The 18,495-nt window shown below is 42.4% G+C and overlaps 1 protein-coding gene across 3 annotated transcripts in view; it reads right to left on the reverse strand.

Moving 5' to 3' along the window:
- gphna (gephyrin a) overlaps nucleotides 1–18,495 on the reverse strand; it is a 119,883-nt gene that overhangs the window by 94,682 nt on the left and 6,706 nt on the right. For all 3 annotated transcript variants that reach the window (XR_009798299.1, XM_061842772.1, XM_061842773.1), the window contains exons 2-3: nucleotides 5,757–5,835; nucleotides 5,617–5,674 (exon numbers count right to left, since the gene is read on the reverse strand). Coding sequence is in view for 2 of the 3 variants with exons in the window: in XM_061842772.1 (XP_061698756.1) it covers nucleotides 5,617–5,674; nucleotides 5,757–5,835 (137 nt within the window). In the remaining variant the exon portion in view is untranslated. The remainder of the gene's footprint in view (nucleotides 1–5,616; nucleotides 5,675–5,756; nucleotides 5,836–18,495) is intronic.

An 18,495-nucleotide genomic window follows, 5' to 3' on the forward strand; every position in this document is an offset into this window, starting at 1 on the left:
TAATAATGAAGTGTTCATGGTAGCACATGGTAGCCAATTACTTCTACTGTCGGTGTCCCTTAAATCAAGGTTCCACTGTTGTATCATTATGACCTACTGGTACAGCCTATTACATTATTGTGACACTTCCTTGGGAAAAAAAAAGCTTACACAAAGGTACACGAGGGTATAAGTCAGAGTTAACCATTTTAACCATTACCTCTGAGACAGTTATCAGGAGCATCTACCCATCTGGCAGACCGTGTCACAATGGAACAACCAATGTTATGATATTTCACGATTAAAAACTACGTGTTCCAGTCAGTCGATGATTTGAATGTTTTCGCAGCTGTGAAACAAATTTAGAGTGGAAGGCGTCAGGTCTATTTGAAACTTCAACCTGTAGGCTGATCCCAAGCTGCACAGCTCAAAGACTGTGAGGATTTCACAAGTATGAGTCTTCTTCTTTTCCTTTCATCTTGTCCCGTTAGGGGTCGCCACAGCGTGTCATTTTTTGCCATCTTAGCCTATCTCCTGCATCTTCCCCTCTAACACCAACTGCCCTCATGTCTTCCCTCACCACATCCATAAACCTTCTCTTTGGTCTTCCTCTCGCCCTTTTGCCTGGCAGCTCCATCCTCAGCACCCTACCACCAATATACTCACTCTCTCGCCGCTGAACATGTCCAAACCATCGAAGTCTGCTCTCTCGAACCTTGTCAGCAAAACATCCAACTTTGGCTGTCCCTCTAATGAGTTCATTTCTAATCCTATCCAACCTGCTCACTCCGAGCGAGAACCTCAACATCTTCATTTCTGCCACCTACAGTTCTGCTTCCTGTTGTTCCTTCAGTGCCACCGTCTCTAATCCGTACACCATGGCCGGCCTTACCACTGTCTTATAAACTTTGCCCTTCATCCTAGCAGAGACTCTTCTGTCACATAACACACCAGACACCTTTCGCCAGCTGTTCCAACCTGCTTGGACCTGTTTCTTCACTTCCTTACCACACTCACCATTGATCTGGATTGTTGACCCTAAATATTTGAAGTCGTCCATGCTCGCTATCACTTCTCCCTGTAGCCTCACTCTTTCCCTCGACTTTTCTCATTCACACACATATATTCTGTTTTACTTCGGCTAATCTTCACTCCTCTCCTTTCCAGTGCATGTCTCCATCTTTTTAATTGTTCCTCTGCATGCTCCCTGCTTTCACTGCATATCACAATATCATCTGCGAACATCATGGTCCAAGGGGATTCCAGTCTAACCTCATCTGTCAGCCTATCCATTACCACTGCAAACAGGAAGGGGCTCAGAGCTGATCCCTGATGTAGTCCCACCTCCACCTTAAATTCCTCTGTCACACCTAAGGCACACCTCACCATTGTTCTGCTGCCACGTCCTGTACTATTTTAACATACTTCTCTGCCACACCAGACTTACGCATGCAGTACCACAGTTCCTCTCTTGGTACTCTGTCATAGGCTTTCTCTAGATCCACAAAGACACAATGTAGCTCCTTCTGACCTTCTCTGTACTTTTCCACTAGCATCCTCAAGGCAAATAATGCATCTGTGGTACTCTTTCTAGGCATGAAACGATACTGTTGCTCGCAGATACTTACTTCTATCCTGAGTCTAGCCTCCACTACTCTTTCCCATAACTTCATTGTGTGGCTCATCAACTTTATTCCTCTATAGTTCCCACAGATCTGAACATCCCCTTTGTTCTTAAAAATGGGAACTAGAACACTTTTCCTCCATTCTTCAGGCATCTTTTCGCCCGCTAGTATTCTGTTAAATAAGTTGGTCAAAAACTCCACAGCCATCTCTCCAAATTGCTTCCATACCTCCACCGGTATGTCATCAGGACCAACTGCCTTTCCATTATTCATCCTTTGTAGTGCCTTTCTGACTTCCCCCTTAGTAATCATTGCCACTTCCTGGTCCTTCACACTTGCCTCTTCAACTCTTCCCTCTCTCTCATTTTCTTCATTCATCAACTTCTCAAAGTATTCTTTCCATCTATTTAGCACACTACTGGCACCAGTCAACACATTTCCATCTCTATCCTTAATCACCCTTACCTGCTGCACATCCTTCTCATCTGTATGCATGCTTCCCACAAATTTTCAATGGGGTTTGGATCAGGGTTTTGTGATGGTGACTACAAAACATTGAGCCACTTTTTAACCATTTTGACAGTATGGTTAGGGTCATTGTCTATTTGGAAGTCCCATTTCCGCCCACGTTTTAGCTTCCTGGATGATGTCTCGAGATGTTGCCTTAATATTTCTATGTAATGTTCTTTCTTCATGATACTGTCGATTTGAAGATGTCCAGTTCCTGGTGTAGCAAAACAGCCCCATAACATGATGCTGCCACTTCCATGCCTCACAGTGTTCCTATGGTGTTCTCAGGTCTACAAGCTTCCCCCTTTTTCCTCCAGATGTAATGTGTACGTTTCATTATGGCCAACCAGCTCCACTTTAATTTCATCAGACCACAGGACATGTCTCAAGAAGTTAAGATCTTTGTGTTGGTATCTTTTTGCAAACTGTAATCTGTCTTTTTTTACATTTCATGAGGAGTAATGCCTTCATTCACTGTGAGTGGCTGTCGGTGCAGGATTCATTTCACTGTGGATAGTGACACTTTCTTACCAGCTTCATCCAGCATCTACACAAGTTCATTACCTTTTGTTCTGGGGTTGATTTGGATATCTCGGACCAAAACATGTTCATCTTTGGGACACAGAGCCTGTGTTCTTCCTGAGCAGTGTGATGGCTGGACATACCCATGATATTTATACTTGCATATAAGTCAACAGATGAACATGGCAAATTGTACACAAGGATGAGCCAGATTTGTAGAGCTCTCGAATTCTTTCTCTGATTTCCTGGATGATTTCTTTTGATTTTTCCCATAATTTCAAAGAAGGAATCAAAGTGTTTGAGGTGTGGCCTTAAATACATCTCCAGGTGTGCTAGCAATTCACTCACACGTTGTCAAATAACATATCAGAAGCTTTCAAGACCGTGGCTTCCCCATGTTCTTTAAAGACATAGTAATTTTTCTGTATGTAAACTTTTGACCTAAAAAAATATATAAAATTCTCTCTTAGCAGAGATTTAGTCTGATATGACTACAGTGAGAAAAAAAAAGAGTTTTTTTATAGTGTATGTAAACATCTGGCTTCAAACTAATATTTTAGGCATGATTTTATTGTTGGGCCATTTTCCCGTCTAGAAAAGAGATGTTCAGTTGGTATTAGAAGACCACAATAGGATTTTCATGAGGAAACTATTTTAAAAAGCATCAATAATACATAGAGGGTTAATATTATAAATGAACAAACTCCCACTGGGGCCTCCACTCCCTGAGAAGGGTTGCGTCAGGAAGGGCATCCGACGTAAAAATTGTGCCTAACGTATATGTGCGTTCATCTGAGATGACACGCTGTGGCGACCCCGAAAGGGACAAGCCGAAAGAAACTTGCTTATTATAAATGAACAAACTTCTCTTTGGAGCACAAATGCTTGAAACAACATCCAGCAGTTGACATTGTCACTTGTTCTCCTCATTTGCCCAAACTTCCACTTGAGAACTCTGCTATTCCACTTGAGGGAACTCTGCTATCGTTGTTAGTGGCTAACAAGCTAAGCCAAGGTAACCAGCTTGAAAGGCTTCACATTCACAGTATGTAGATTTGCCGCAAGTCACACATACACGTCCTGAATGATAATTTCTTGTGAGACTCCTCCTACCATTCACCAGACAATATCAATTAATTAAAAAAGAAACTACTTAAAAACAACACACAGACAGACTTTGGTGTCCTATCCAACCACCAGGGGCACTACAGAAAGGAGTGACCGGATATGGGCCAAAAAGGAAGCCAAGAAATGAGATGATGATGATGAAGAACATAGCTTTGGCAGTGCTAACTGCAGTCTGCTAACTAAAAATTTCAGACAGGTAATAGGAATTACAGGCATTTGTCTAGGAAATACAGCATATATACACTTCTGTAAAAGACCTGCCATGCTTAAATCAATTGCGTTATCTCCAAGTATCAATACAGTTGTTAATAAAGCAGATAGATTGCAACTCGGAGCAAGTGCAATGTAGGATGGCCTGTCCACCAATGCTCTCTGTAGAAACAGCAAAACAAAACAAACACACAGGAACAGAACCAAGAACATCACAAAAACATTATTTATTTTAAAGGAATCTTATGCTCTGTTCAAGGATTTTCTGTTTTTAAACAATAATTGAGTAAGAGTTCCAAATTTTTCATAGACCTCCGTAGAGTCACTCTTTGACATGGACATAGTATAACTGTCAATTTCATTTTAAAAAATTGATTTTGTCATACAAGTGTGAGCAACATTCCACAATGAATTTACATTTCTTGGTTTTGCTTCAGAAACAGCTTTTTTGATATCACCCCAAAAAGTTCTCAATTGGCTTAAGGTCCGGGAATTGGACTGACCACTCCACGACATTAACTTTGTTGGTTTAGAACCAAGAGATTGCATATTTACTACTGTGTTTGGGGTCAGTGTCTTATTGAAACACCCATTTCAAGGCCATGCAGCATAAGACAAATTGAAACTACTTTTCAAATATTTAGACATATGCAAAACGATCTACGATCTGTGGTATGTGATAAATAGGCCCAACTTTCTAGTAGGAGGAACATGCCTATATCCTGATGCTTGCACCACCATGCTGCATTGTCTTCAGTGTGTACGGTGGCTTGAATTCAGAGTTTGGGGGTCGCCTCACAAATTGTCTATGCCCCCTGGACCTAAAAAGAACAATTTTACTCTCATCAGTCCACAAAATGTTCCTCCATTTCTCTTTAGGCCAATTGATATGATCTTTGGCAAAATATAACCTCTTCTGCACATGCCTTTTTTTTTTTTTTTGAAGAGAGGGACTTTGTGGGAGATTCTTGTCAATATACAGTTTTAGCTTCACACAGACGTCTTCTCACTGTCACAGTACTTACAGATAACTCCAGACTGTCTTTGATCATCCTGGAACCTTTGCCATTCTGGTTATTCTCCCATCCATTTTGATGGTTGTCTTCCGTTTCCGTCAGGTGGCTCTGGTTTTCCTCCCCATTTTAAGGCTTTAGAGATCATTTTAGCTGAACACCCGATAATATTTTGCACCTCTTTATAAGGTTTCCCCTCTCCAATCAAACTTTTAATCAAAGTATCTTGTTCTTCTGAACAATGTGTTGAACAACTAATTTTCTCAGGCATTCAAGGAGAGAATGATGTGCAACAGGTGGTGGCTTCATTCTTAAATAGGGGGCACCTGCTTTCCACCTGTTTTTCACAAAATTCATGACCTCATGGATTGAATGCCACGCTGCAATTTTTTTTAAACACAACCCTTTCAACAAATTGCCCAATTCCACAGCCTTAAGTCTGTGTATATCATTAATTCTGGGTCTTATTGGTTTTCTGAGTATCTACTGCAACTACTGGTAACTTGTTTGACATGTCGCAATAAAAATATACTGAATACGTGAATTAATCTGGTTCAGCACACTTGACTCCATTTATTTTGAACATTACTGTATAAGTTACTGTATGACTCCAAAGTAAAGTCAGATACCTTGATTTCATCAATCTCATCTGGAACGATTTTATAGGCTGCAATAACCCCACCTAAACTGTAGATTGTGACAAAGGGAATTAGAGTAATTTAGGTGAACGAAAATTTATGCGCTCGAGTATATGTGTATGCATACTTACAGCGACGGATCATGGACCAGGTCCTTTAAGTTGACCCCACTCCTGTCCTCAGCCAAGTTCTTGAAACAACTGTCACTCACTGAAGAAAAAGTTACATTTTGCAATAAACCAAATGGAAATGTGCAGAAACCATGTGCATTATCACAAACCCAATTCCAATGAAGTAGGGACATTGTGTTAAACAAATAAAAACAGAATACAATTGTTTGCTAATCATGTTCAACCGATATTTAATTGAATACACTACATAGACATTTAATATTAAAACTGATAAACTGGCAAATAATCGTTAATTTAGAATATTATGGCTCCAACACGTTCGAAAAACCTGGGACAGGTGGCAAAGAAGATTGAGAAAGTTGAGGAATGGTCATCAAACATCTGTTCATCTGGGATGTTTCAATCCCACAGGTGAACGAGCAAATCGGTAACAGGAGGGTGCCATGATTGGGTGTAAAAAGGAGCTTCCCTGAATTGCTCAGTCATTCACAAGCAAAGATGGGTCGAGGTTCACCTCTTTGTGAATAGACTTTACACCGATTTGATCAGTCTGATTGGATTGGCCGATAATTGGTTTTGATGTCATAAGTTGCTGAATTGATCAATGATGATGATGATTGATCGGCTCCGAGAATTACATTTGCTCCGCATCGCCGTCTTGCACAGTGTACAGTACCTGAATCCAAAAGCGAGTTGTATTTTTGTGTCTTTTTATGTGATACTGTAAATATCTGATGTGCAACAAAGTCATCAGAAAAAAAAACAGCACAATGGGAAAGACAAGACGGCTGGCCAAGATGGCGCCTACCAGTGTGGCATCCTTCGCCACGTTCTCCCTGGTACTGTCGGTGTTTTGTGTCTTTTTCGGGCGTCTCGGGACTCAAGTACACAAGAGAGGACTTGCTAACCACTGAGAGTCTTCTCCTGACTTTTTCCTTCGACAACTCTTGCCAATTCGCTGAATATTTTTCCAGAGTTGCTAGTCAGCGCGCTCTTCAAAGCCTCGTGATGAAGAGGGATGTGAGCCGGGACACAAGTCCACCTGCAAAAGAGGGGCCATTGTCTAACGCTTCCGACGAGCCATCTTGCAAACCTACACTCTCTAGCCAATAAAATGGATGAACTTCAGCTTTTGATTAAGACCTCCAAAGACTTTAGACGTTTTGCGGCTCTGTGCTTCACGGAGACTTGGCTTTGTGGACGAGTAGCTGGCGTTGCCATCACGCTACCCAGCTTCAACCTCCATCGTGCGGACCGTGTCGCTGAGCTAACACGGAAAACGAAAGGCAGTGGAATATGCTTTTATACCTCTGAGAAATGGTGCATGGACGTTACACAGCTCAGCACACACTGCAGCCCACTTTTAGAGTCGCTGTTTTTGAACTGTAAGCCATTTTATTCGCCACGTGAGTTCACATCTTTCATTCTAGTCGGTGTTGACATTCCACTTCAAGTTAGCATGAACGCAGCACTGCTAAGGCTTGTTGAGCAGATGACACTGTCCAACTGTCTTGTGTCAACAGTCGAGACCTTCAAGTTCTTGGGAATTACAGTCTCAGAGGACCTGAAGTGGGGGATGAACATCAACTCCATTCTCAAAAAAGCCCAGCAAAGGATGTACTTCTTGGGGCTTCTGAGGAAGCACGGCCTGTCACAAGCGCTGCTGAGACAATTCTACACAGCGGTTATCCAATCAGTATTGTGTACCTCCATCACAGTCTGGTTTGGGGTGCCACAAAAAAGGACAAACTCAGACTGCAATGGACAATCAAAACCGCTGAACAGATTGTCAGCACCATGCTACCCACTATCGAGGACTTCCACGCAATGCGGTCCAGAGCAGGCAGGATTCTTTCAGACACTCCACATCCTGGCCACCAGCTCTTCCAGCTCCTTCCGTCGGGAAATTGCTACAGATCAATGAAAGTCAAAAGTAGCAGGCATTCGAACACTTTTTTCCCTCTGGCAATTAAATCATTAAATTTTTAATCAGCGAACCTACTGTTTTTCTCCCTCGTGCCATGTTAGGACACTCAGTGACATCCTACTGCTCCAATCAGTATTAGTATTACTCATATATATATATATATATATATATATATATATATATATATATATATATATATATATAATGTATTAATTTATTTGTTAATTTTTTTAGATTGTGTAGACCACACGATTCGTCATTTTAAACTGCTCCCTTTGCACTGTTGATATTGTTAACACACTTATCTATGTAGAGTTTACATCTTGCACGTCTCATAAGGAATAGTTCCTGTAAACAGAAATGACTTGTTCTTTATTCTTGTTGCTATGTTGTTGCTTGTTATTTGTTCTGAATGTCCTACCAGGGCAGCACCGACTGGCGGAGAAAAATTCCTTGTCTGTTTTTACATACTTGGCCATTAAAGCTGATTCTGAGACCATGTTTAATCCGCGGATTAGACGAGACAAATTTGCTCTTTCATGATTGCACTATGTCAGACTACTGTAATAAAGTCATGTAATCAGGTACCACCCCAGCTGTTTTGTTTTTTTTTTTTTAAATGATCACTGTGCTTTATCTTGCCATCTCAAATCTGATTACATTCGTTACTGAGTGGATGACAACATGAGTGGATCACACCGACTGTATTTTAAGAAAAAAATTAGGGACAATAGTGTTAGTAGTGATTGATACTCAGGACAGGACTTCGTGTAAAGTTTGCTTGAGGTTTGTTCAAGTACTTTTACTGCAATGCGGCTCGCAAGTCAGCAACAAAACATTAATTTAGCCCACCTGAAAATTTGTAAATTTCGATAAAAATCTTCTCAAAACACTATTAAATGAGAGAGGATTTAACATCACATTGTAAAAATAGAGTACATATTACATGACCTATTGGATACATTGTTGATGCAAAGCACTGAATTTCCCCTTTAACTAAATAGCAATGCCTTTGTTACCGCTCATGATTATGTTTAAACATGCTGTTGTGTTGAACAGATTATCTGACCAGAGCAGCAAATTCCAGCGTGGATGGAGCCAAGGAACACTTTTGATTGAAAAATCTCACAGAACACCAACAAACAAAAAAAGTCACAAAAGTAGATAAATTAATTCCTGTATGTACGCTCTGACATCTCATATAAGACCATTAATTTGTTCTGTCTGGCGCTCTGCCTCACTGTCATAAATAGATGAACAAAGATACATTATTGATTGTAAATATTTTTTGATCAAATAGGTACACAAGTATATACAGTAAATGAACAGATTTAAACAGACTCATTAATCCATCTTGTGATCGGATCAGCTTTTTTAAACTCGCTGATCGGTGTTCGGCCCCAAAACTCCTGATCATGTAAAGCTTATTTGTGAACAAGTGTGTAAGAAAATAGTTGGACAGTTTTCCGACAACCTTCCTCAATGTACAATTGCAAAGCATTTAGGAATTTCATATACGGTCCATAACATCATCAAAAGGATCAGAGAATCTGGAGATATCACTGCATGTCACCAACATTGAATACCGTGACCTTTGATCCTTCAGATCCCAGCTTCAAAAATTGACAATATGTAAAAGATATCACCACATGGGCTTAGGAACACTTCAGAAAACCAATGTCAGTAAAGACAGTTTGGTGCTACATATTTAAGTGCAACTGATAACTGTGCTATGCAAAGAAAAGCCATTTATCAGCAAAACCCAGAAACGGCATCTGCTTCTCTGGGCCCGAGTTCATCTAAGATGGACTCATGCACGCAAAGTCGTAAAGTGCTCTGTGGTCCCACATTTGCAATTGTTTGGTAAAATTGTGGAAATTGTGTCCTTCAGGCCAAAGAGAAAAAGAACAATGCAGACAGTTCTGGGCACAAAGTTCAAAAGGCAGCATCTTTGATGGTATGGGGCTGTCTTCGTCCCAATGGCATGGATAACTTACACCAGGGGTGCTCAATGAGTCGATCGCGATCGGCCGCGAAGACGTCAGACAATGTGCCCTCAAAACTGCGCGCGTGCGCAATTGTGCACCGCTGCTGCAGTCTCTTCGCAGACATTCTGCGTTGCACAAAAAAAAAAAAAAAAATCTAATGCAAATTGAAAGTATAACATACAGCTATTGAGTTTCTGGGATTTTGCAATGTGAATGAATGTAATGTAATGAATGAGGGATGACAGGTTGTTACATCCAATGGCAAAATTCACATACGTACTGTAAAAAATGAAAAGATGAAGCCACATGTTTCTTTTAGGCTACTTTCTCAAAACATGACTGCTGCACCGCCACACTGTCTTTTTCCGAGTTAACCTCACACCCACCCCCCCATCTCCGCTCTTAAAGAAATACACTCATAATTACAAATGTTACAGTACTTACATCGATGTGTTTCATCATGACAGCGTCCACCACCGCTGCTTTAGTTAGCAACACGTAGAGCAAAGACGAGCTAGACATGCTGCTTATGTTTACTTTCAATATGGAGAAAGTTAAAAAAAGAAATGGTGTTGTTTTAAGATGCAATGACTGTCAGAGTATGTGAATAATCGTAGAAAAAGTGGTTGAACTAGATGAGATTTTCTCTTTTCCGAGAGGGAAAGGTCTGGTCTGAAGCCAAAGTAGAAAGTACAGGATGAGATGGAGTGTAATTTTAAAATTACACCTTGGCACAGCCTGATCCAGGATGAAAGCACAGACAATACAATACACAAAAAGCTAATTCTGTATTTTACATAAAAGAGGCAACATAACATTAACCTTAAAACGGTTTGAGAGCATCATCACAACGCCCCCGTCGTGAGTGGCTGGTTGCTTGAAAAGTAGATCTTGAGGTAATAAAGTCTTGGCACCCCTGACTTACACCATTAATGCTAAAAGGTACATGTAGGTTTTGGAGAAATATGCTCCCAATCAAGGAACGTGGCTTCGTTGTAAAAGAGTGCGGCTACTGGATTGGCCTCCCTGGAATCCAGACCTGTCTCCCTTTGAAATTGTATGGCCCAATAGGAAACGTATAAAATACACCAGTGGAGATCCCAGACTTTTGAACAGCTGATGCTGTACATCAAGCAAGAATGGGAAAGAATTCCACCCTCAAAGCGTTCAAAAAAAATAATAATATTCAACTGTCCTAAGTTACCAAACGTTGATTGAATGTTGTTCAAAGGAAAGGTGATGTAACACAGTGGTAAATATGACCCTGCCCCAACTGCTTTTAAGCAGGTTGCAACCACAATATTCTAAGTTTTGTGATTTGCAAAAAATAAAATTTATCAGTTTGATCATTAAAAGCATTATCTTTGTAGTGTATTCAATTAAATATCTGTTCGAGATGATTTTCAAATTATTGTATTCTGTTCTTATATATGTTTAACAGAATGTCCCAAGACAGCCAGCCGATCAAATCAGCATGAAGTTAAAAATATTGTGTCCCAAAAAAATATATACACACTTTAAATAATTGTAAACTTGATGATTATTATAATTTAAATAATTTTTAACATGTAAAATAATTTACAAATTATTATTTAATCATTATTCAAAGTGTGTATACATTTTTTGGGACACCCTGTATATTAGACGGCAGCACAAAGGCACAACCTGTGTGGGCGTTGGCCTCACAGTTCTGAGGACTGGGGTTCAAATCTCGGCCCTGCCTTTGTGGAGTTTGCATGTTCTCGCTGCGCCTGTGTGGATTTTCTCCGAGCACTCCATTTTCCTCCCACATCCCAAAAACATGCATTAATTAGAGACTTTAAATTGCCCTTGGGTGTTATTGTGAATGCAACCACTGTTTGTCTCTATGTGCCCTGTGGTTGGTAGCAACTGGTTCAGAGTGTAACTCGCCTCCTGCCTGAAGTTAGTTGGAATAGTCTCCAGCACTCCCGCGACCCGTGTGAGGATAAGCGGCTTGGAAAATGGAACATAAAAATGTCCAAAATTCATTGGAATTGGCTTTGGAAGTCAGTCGTGTTCAGAGTTTGCCACCCTTACACCTGACAGCCACAGCTCCAGTCAGCCACCCAAACAATGGAAGCATGCAACACTGTCCACTCGGACTCAAGGTCCCTTTCCTACATAGGATGTGAACAAAGTTCTGTTGGAGGTAAGAGATTAAGCACCTTCTTACAGGGGAGTCTGCCAGATGTTCCCAACAGACCCACACAATACGTTCGGGATCCATCAGGTCGGACCGTCGTCTTCCCCCACCAAAGGAAGGGTGACAGTGCTGCTCCTCTCTTTACCTGGGTTTACAAGCCAAGTGGCCGCAAGTCTGATTACATGAACCCAAAGTCGAACATTGAACTCCAGCCTAGAGTGTCCTGGTGCCAAGTGAACATGTGGACATCCTCATCTCTAAACATGGTGTTCACGATGGACAATCCGTTCCTCCCAATCACACCCCATCCGTTTTTACAGTCACTGCCTATGTGAGCATTGACGTTCCCCAGCATAATGATTGAGTCGCCAGCAGGAGCGCTTTTCAGCACCCTCTCCAAGTACTCTAAAAAGGGTGAGTACGCAGGACTGCTGTTTAGTGCATCACAAACAACAGTTTGGACCGCTCCCCCCACCCAAAGGCAGAGGGAGGTGACCATCTCGTCCATCGGTTTAAACCCCATCATAAAGGCACCAAGTCGAGAGACAAAAACTCCACAACTGCTCTCTCACTCTGGGCAACTCCAAAGTGGAAAAGAGTTCTGCCCTCTCAAGAGGACTGGTACCGTGACCCAAGCTGTGTCTGGAGGTAAGCCCGACTATACTTGGTCTGAACTTCTCAACCTCACAGACCAGCTCGGGCTCTTTCCCTTCCGGAGAGGTGAGAGCCTATAGCCATACAGTCAGCCGTTGTAGCTAAGAATGCCAAAGTCACAGTTTTCAGCAGCCGCCTAGCTCACTACGCACTCGACCTCTCGGCCACTCCCACAAGTGGTGAGATTATTCAGGCTGTGCCTGTCTGGGTTACATGGGTGTGGGCCCGGCTACTGGGCACTTGCCTTCAAGTCCCACCTCCAGGCCTGACTCCAGAGAGAGGCCCCTGTGACCTGCGTCAAGAAAACGAAAAGCTACGTAGGTCAATTTATATTTATCGACATAAGGGGTCCAGCTCAGTGTTCCAGACTTCAGTCAGCGAAGGACTTGCAACCAAGTATTAAAAATGTAAACTTTGATTTAAGATTGTTAATTTAAAAAAAAAAAAAAGTATACAGTGAGGAAAATAAGTATTTGAACACCCTGTGATTTTGCAAGTTCTCCAACTTTGAAATCATGGGGAGGTGGGGTCTGAAATTTTCATCTTAGGTGCATTTCCACTGTCGGAAAAAAATACAGAAATCAGAATGCCAAATTATTTTTTTTAATGATTTATTTGTATGTTACTGCTGCAAGTAAATTTTTGAACACCTGCCAAACAAAAATTTTGGCCCCGAAAGACCAATTAGTCCGGCTCTATAAAGTCAACTACACTCCACTTATTTTAACTAGAAAACACCTGTTTGAGACTGTTAGCTGCATAAAGACACCTACAAAATAAGTCAGACTAGAACTACTAACATGGCTAAGACCAAAGAGCTGTTCAATGACCTGAAGAGAGCTGGCACCACTGTTTCCAAGGTTACAGTGGGTAATACACTAAGATGTCAAGGTTTAAAAATTATACAAGGCACAGATGGTTCCCCTGCTTAAATGAGCACATATCCAGGCCCATCTTAAATTTGCACAAGACCATTTGGAGGATCCAGAGGAGTCATGGGAGAAAGTTATGTGGTCAAATGAGACAAATTAGAACTGTTAGGTTTTAATTACACTTGCAGTGTTTGGAGAAGGAAGAATGAGGAATCCCATTTCAAAAACATCCATCCCTACTGTGAAGCATTAGAGTGGAAGCATCATCCTTAGGGGGTGTTTTTCTTCATATGGGACAGAACAACTGCACTGTATTAATGAGAGGATGACAAGGGCCATGTATTGCGAGATTTTGTGGAACAACCTCCTTTCCTCAGTTACCGGATTGAAGATGGGCCGTGGCTGGGTCTTCCAACATGACAACGACCAAAGCACACACCCTGGATAACCAAGGAGTGGCTCTATAAAAGGCATACCAAGGTTCCGGAGTGGCCTAGCCAGTCTCCAGACCTAAACCCAATAGAACATTTTGGGAGGGAGCTTCAACTCTGTGATTCTCAGCGACAGCCTAGAAACCTGCCTGATCTAGAGAAGATCTGTGTGGAGGAAAATCCCTGCTGCAATGTGTGCAAACCTGGTCCCAACCTGTTGCAGTGCATGTAAACATGGTGAAAAATAAACCTGTTTGACCTCAGTAATTGCAAACAAAAGCTACAGTACCAAAGATTAACACTGATCCTCATGGGTATTCAAATACTTACTTGCAGCAGTCACATACAAATAGATTGTGAAAAAAATAAGTGATTTCCATTTTTTTTTATTCCGTCTCTCACAGTGGACATGCACCCAAGATGAAAATTTCCGATCCCTCCATGAATTCAAAGTGGGAGAACTTGCAAAATCACATGGAGTTCAAATGGTTTTCCTCACCGTATATTGAAACTATGTCTGAAATGTCAAACTTAAAACTGTGTCTGTCTGAAAGTCTGCAGTTGAACAACATCCTGATTGGTGAAAACAGCACACTGCAGAAACTTTGTACATTCTGAACTGCTTGCCAACTGCAACCATTTGCACACATATTCACACCTACGGGCAATTTAGAATCTTCAATTAACCAACTATGCATGTTTTTGGGATGTGGGAGAAAACCAGAGTACGCTATCCAGCCCTCCTTCTAAGGACTCCAAAAAGGGTGGGTACTCTGAACTGCTGTTTGGTGCATAGGCACAAACAACAGTCAGGACCCGCCCCCTACCTGCAGGCGCAGGGAGACGACCCTCTCATCCACCGGGATAAACCCCAACATACAGGCCCCGAGCCGGGGGGCAATATGTATACCCACAACTGCTCGTCGTCTCTCACCGCGGGCAACTCCAGAGTGGAAAAGAGTCCAACCCCTCTCAAGAGGAGTGGTACCAGAGCCCAAGTGGCGCATAGAGGCGAGTACGACTATATCTAGTCGGAACCTCGGGACCTCATGCACCAATTTGGGCTCCTTCCCTGCCAAAGTGGTGTGACATTCCATGTCCCTAGAGCATGGGTCGGGAAACTTTTAGGTTGAGAGAGCCATAAATACAAGTGTATACATGCATTTTATGTAAGACCAACAATTTACACAATAAGTCTCTAAATTCATTAAAATAACATTATGCTGTTGCTAACCAATGATGACAAAAGTACTTCTTCCATTAATGCATCTTCTTCGCTGATGGCTGTGTCTGTTTAATACGTCATTAAATTCAACTTCATGCAGCCTTTGAGATTTCCGTCCGTTATTCATGAACGTAGGATGGTCTTAATGTTTGTTGTTTTAAATGTGAGAAAGACTTTTCATATGCAGAGGTAGAACCAAACATTGTCAGTACAGCAATATTCACACACTGCAGTGAGTGGTATGTGGCGGAAAGTGTGTTCCAAGTTTTCACAATTAGCTGGTCTGCAGATTTTTTTTTTTTCATTTCGCCCCACTTCTCTGCGCTCACCAACAATGGTTACCAAAATAGGCATGTCTTTACTGTATGTAAAAAAAATTCCAGTGGTGGGCGATGCATAAGGCCGCTGTCAGTACAAACGACATTGAAAGGCTGCATAAGGACTGTAACATTTGTAGTCTGAGTGGCCCAATGGTGTGGGCGTGCAGCAGGTCGTTCTTTGAGACAATTACATGTGCTGCCAAAATGTTGCCAAAAAAAAAAAAAAGACAGCAGGCTGGCGTCTTTTGCGGGGGGCGGGGGGGGGGGTGTTTCATGCCGTCACGCGACGGACCGAAACTGCCTCGCGACACATTGAGCACCCCTGCTGTATACACTATGTTCTTATGACAACAGGAGCACTCACAAACACACCTAGGGGCAAATTAGAGTGTCCAATTAGTGTTGCATGTTTTTGGGATGTTTGAGGAAACTGGAGTGCCCGGAGGAAACCCGCGGAGGCACGGGGAGAACATGCAAACTCTACACAGGAAGGACTGGGATTAAACTTGGGTCCTCAGAACTGTAAGCCCAACGCTTTCCAGCTGTTCCACTGTGCCGCCCATACAACATTATAGATTTTAAAAAAACTTTCAATCAACATGGAATGAACATTGAATTTGGAAAATAATTGTGTCAATTCAACTTTTTAACTTCCGATCTGATACTTATATTGTATATTTGAATTTTGGCTGATAACGGTTTGATCTGATATCAGCAATACTCATACATACTTATCTAGTTGTATGGAGTGTTGGAAAAGTTTGATCAAGTCATATTACTCAAACACAACAAAAATCAGCTAGGTTTGAAAAAAACTGACCCAATTATCCATCCATCAATCTTCTACTGCTTATCCGAGTTCGGGTTGTGAGGCAGGAGCTTTAGCAGTGATGCCCAGACTTCCCTCTCCGAAGCTACTACATTCAGCTCTTACGGGGAGATCCAGAGGCTTTCCCAGGCCAGCCAAGAGACAGTCTCTCCAACATGTCCTGGGTCGTCCCTGAGTCTCCTTCCGGTGAGACATCCCCGGAGTACCTCACCTGGGAGGTGTCTGGGAGGAATCCGACTTAGATGCCCCAACCACCTCATCTGGCTCCTCTCAATGGCGATGAGAAGTGCGTCTCCCCTGAGCTCCTGTCAGATGACCAAGATTCTCACCCTTTCGGTAAGGGAGAGCCCGGCTAACCAGCGGTGTAAACTTGTTACGGCTGCTTGTTTACGGAATCTTGTTCTTTCAGTCATTCCCAATCACACCCTTCCAGGTCTCACTCTCATTGCCCAAGTGTGTTTTCAAGTCTCCCAGCAGAATGATGGAGTTCCCAGCAGGATCGCTGTTGAGCAAACCATCGAAGGACTCCAAAAAGGGTGGGTACTATGAACTGCTGTTTGGTCCATAGGCACAAACCACAGTCAGGACCCGTCCCCCTTCTCGTCCACCGGACCGAAGCCCATCATACAGGCACTAAGCCAGGTGGCACCCACACCTGCTCTTCACATCTCACCGTGTGCAACTCCAGAGTGGAAGAAAGTCCAACCCCACTCAAGAGGACAAATTCGAGAAGGATACTTGTTTGTATGGCCACACACACTGCAGCTAAAGCACAAGTTAAATCGGGTGTTTGATGTGGAGTTAGGTCCCTATCAAAACGACAGCTCAAACTACATAGAAACGAACATAATGGGCACATAAAAAAGTGGGACGGCACACACAAAATGATCGACACCATACTTTGATAGCAGCCATGGAGGGCGGCGGCATGGCCGTGTGCCCCTTCCTCGTGGGCACTGCTGCACCCTGATAAAATCGTGCTTTAAAGTGCCACTGACACAAAAATTTAAATCGGTATTGTTATCAAAACTACAAATAATATGAATCACTTTGATGACAATACCAGTCGTGAAACGTGAGCTGGAAGCGGTTTATAATAGTGAAAAGTTGCAACAGTCTGACTCGATACAATGGGCATCGCAGTGGCGATCATATTTGTCAGTGACATCATGTGCAGACGTCACACTGGAGCACTCGCCATTGAAAACACGCTGTGCCAAATGCAATGGCAGATGAACGAGAGCGATTTTCAGATTTTTCTGACGCCCCTTCTGAGACTGAAGCTCTTCTTGAAGAAAAAATCTCAGAAGCGAATAAAGCAACCAGGGTTATTTTACCATATCGTTTCGAGCCATATTTACTTACAGGGACAGATGGTGGTAGACTTTGCAAAAAGGATGAAAATGGCAATAGTGAACACTTTTTTCCAGAAGAGGGAGGAACATAGAGTGACCGACAAGAGCGGAGGTAGAAGCACGCAGGTGGATTATATTTTGTGCAGACGATGTAATCTGAAGGAGGTTACCGACTGTAAAGTAGTGGTAGGGGAGAATTTAGCTCGACAGCATAGGATGATGGTGTGTAGGATGACTCTGGTGGTGGGTAGGAAGATTAAGATAACAAAGGGATGAAAATGGCAATAGTGAGCACTTTTTTCCAGAAGAGGGAGGAAGATAGAGTGAACTACAAGAGCGGAGGTAGAAACATGCAGGTGGATTATATTTTGCGCAGACGATGTAATCTGAAGGAGGTTACCGACTGTAAAGTAGTGGTAGGGGAGAATTTAGCTCGACAGCATAGGATGATGGTGTGTAGGATGACTCTGGTGGTGGGTAGGAAGATTAAGATAACAAAGGGAGAGCAGAGAACCATGTGGTGGAAGCTGAGAAAGGAAGAATGTTGTGCGGCCTTTTAGCTCCCGAAAGACTGGACTACTACATCCAAGATGATCAGAGAGACAGGCAGGAGATTACTTGGTGTGTCTTCTGGTAGGAAAGGGGATAAGGAGTCCTGGTGGTGGAACCCCATAATACAGGAAGTAAGGAAAGAGATTAGCAAAAAGAAGTGGGAGAGGACTGAGGAGAGGCGTGAGGAATACATTGAGATGTGACGTAGGGCAAAGGTAGAGGTGGCGAAGACTAAACAAGAGCCATATAACAACATGTACACCAGGTTAGACACAAAAGAAAGAGAAAAGGACCTCTACAGCTTGGCCAGACAGAGGGATAGAGACAGGAAGGATGTGCAGCAGGTAAGGGTGATTAAGGATAGAGATGGAAATGTGTTGGATGGTGCCAGTAGTGTGCTGAATAGGTGGAAAGAATACTTT

This window comes from Syngnathoides biaculeatus, chromosome 15 (assembly GCF_019802595.1).
Source record: "Syngnathoides biaculeatus isolate LvHL_M chromosome 15, ASM1980259v1, whole genome shotgun sequence".
Lineage (NCBI taxonomy): Eukaryota > Metazoa > Chordata > Actinopteri > Syngnathiformes > Syngnathidae > Syngnathoides > Syngnathoides biaculeatus.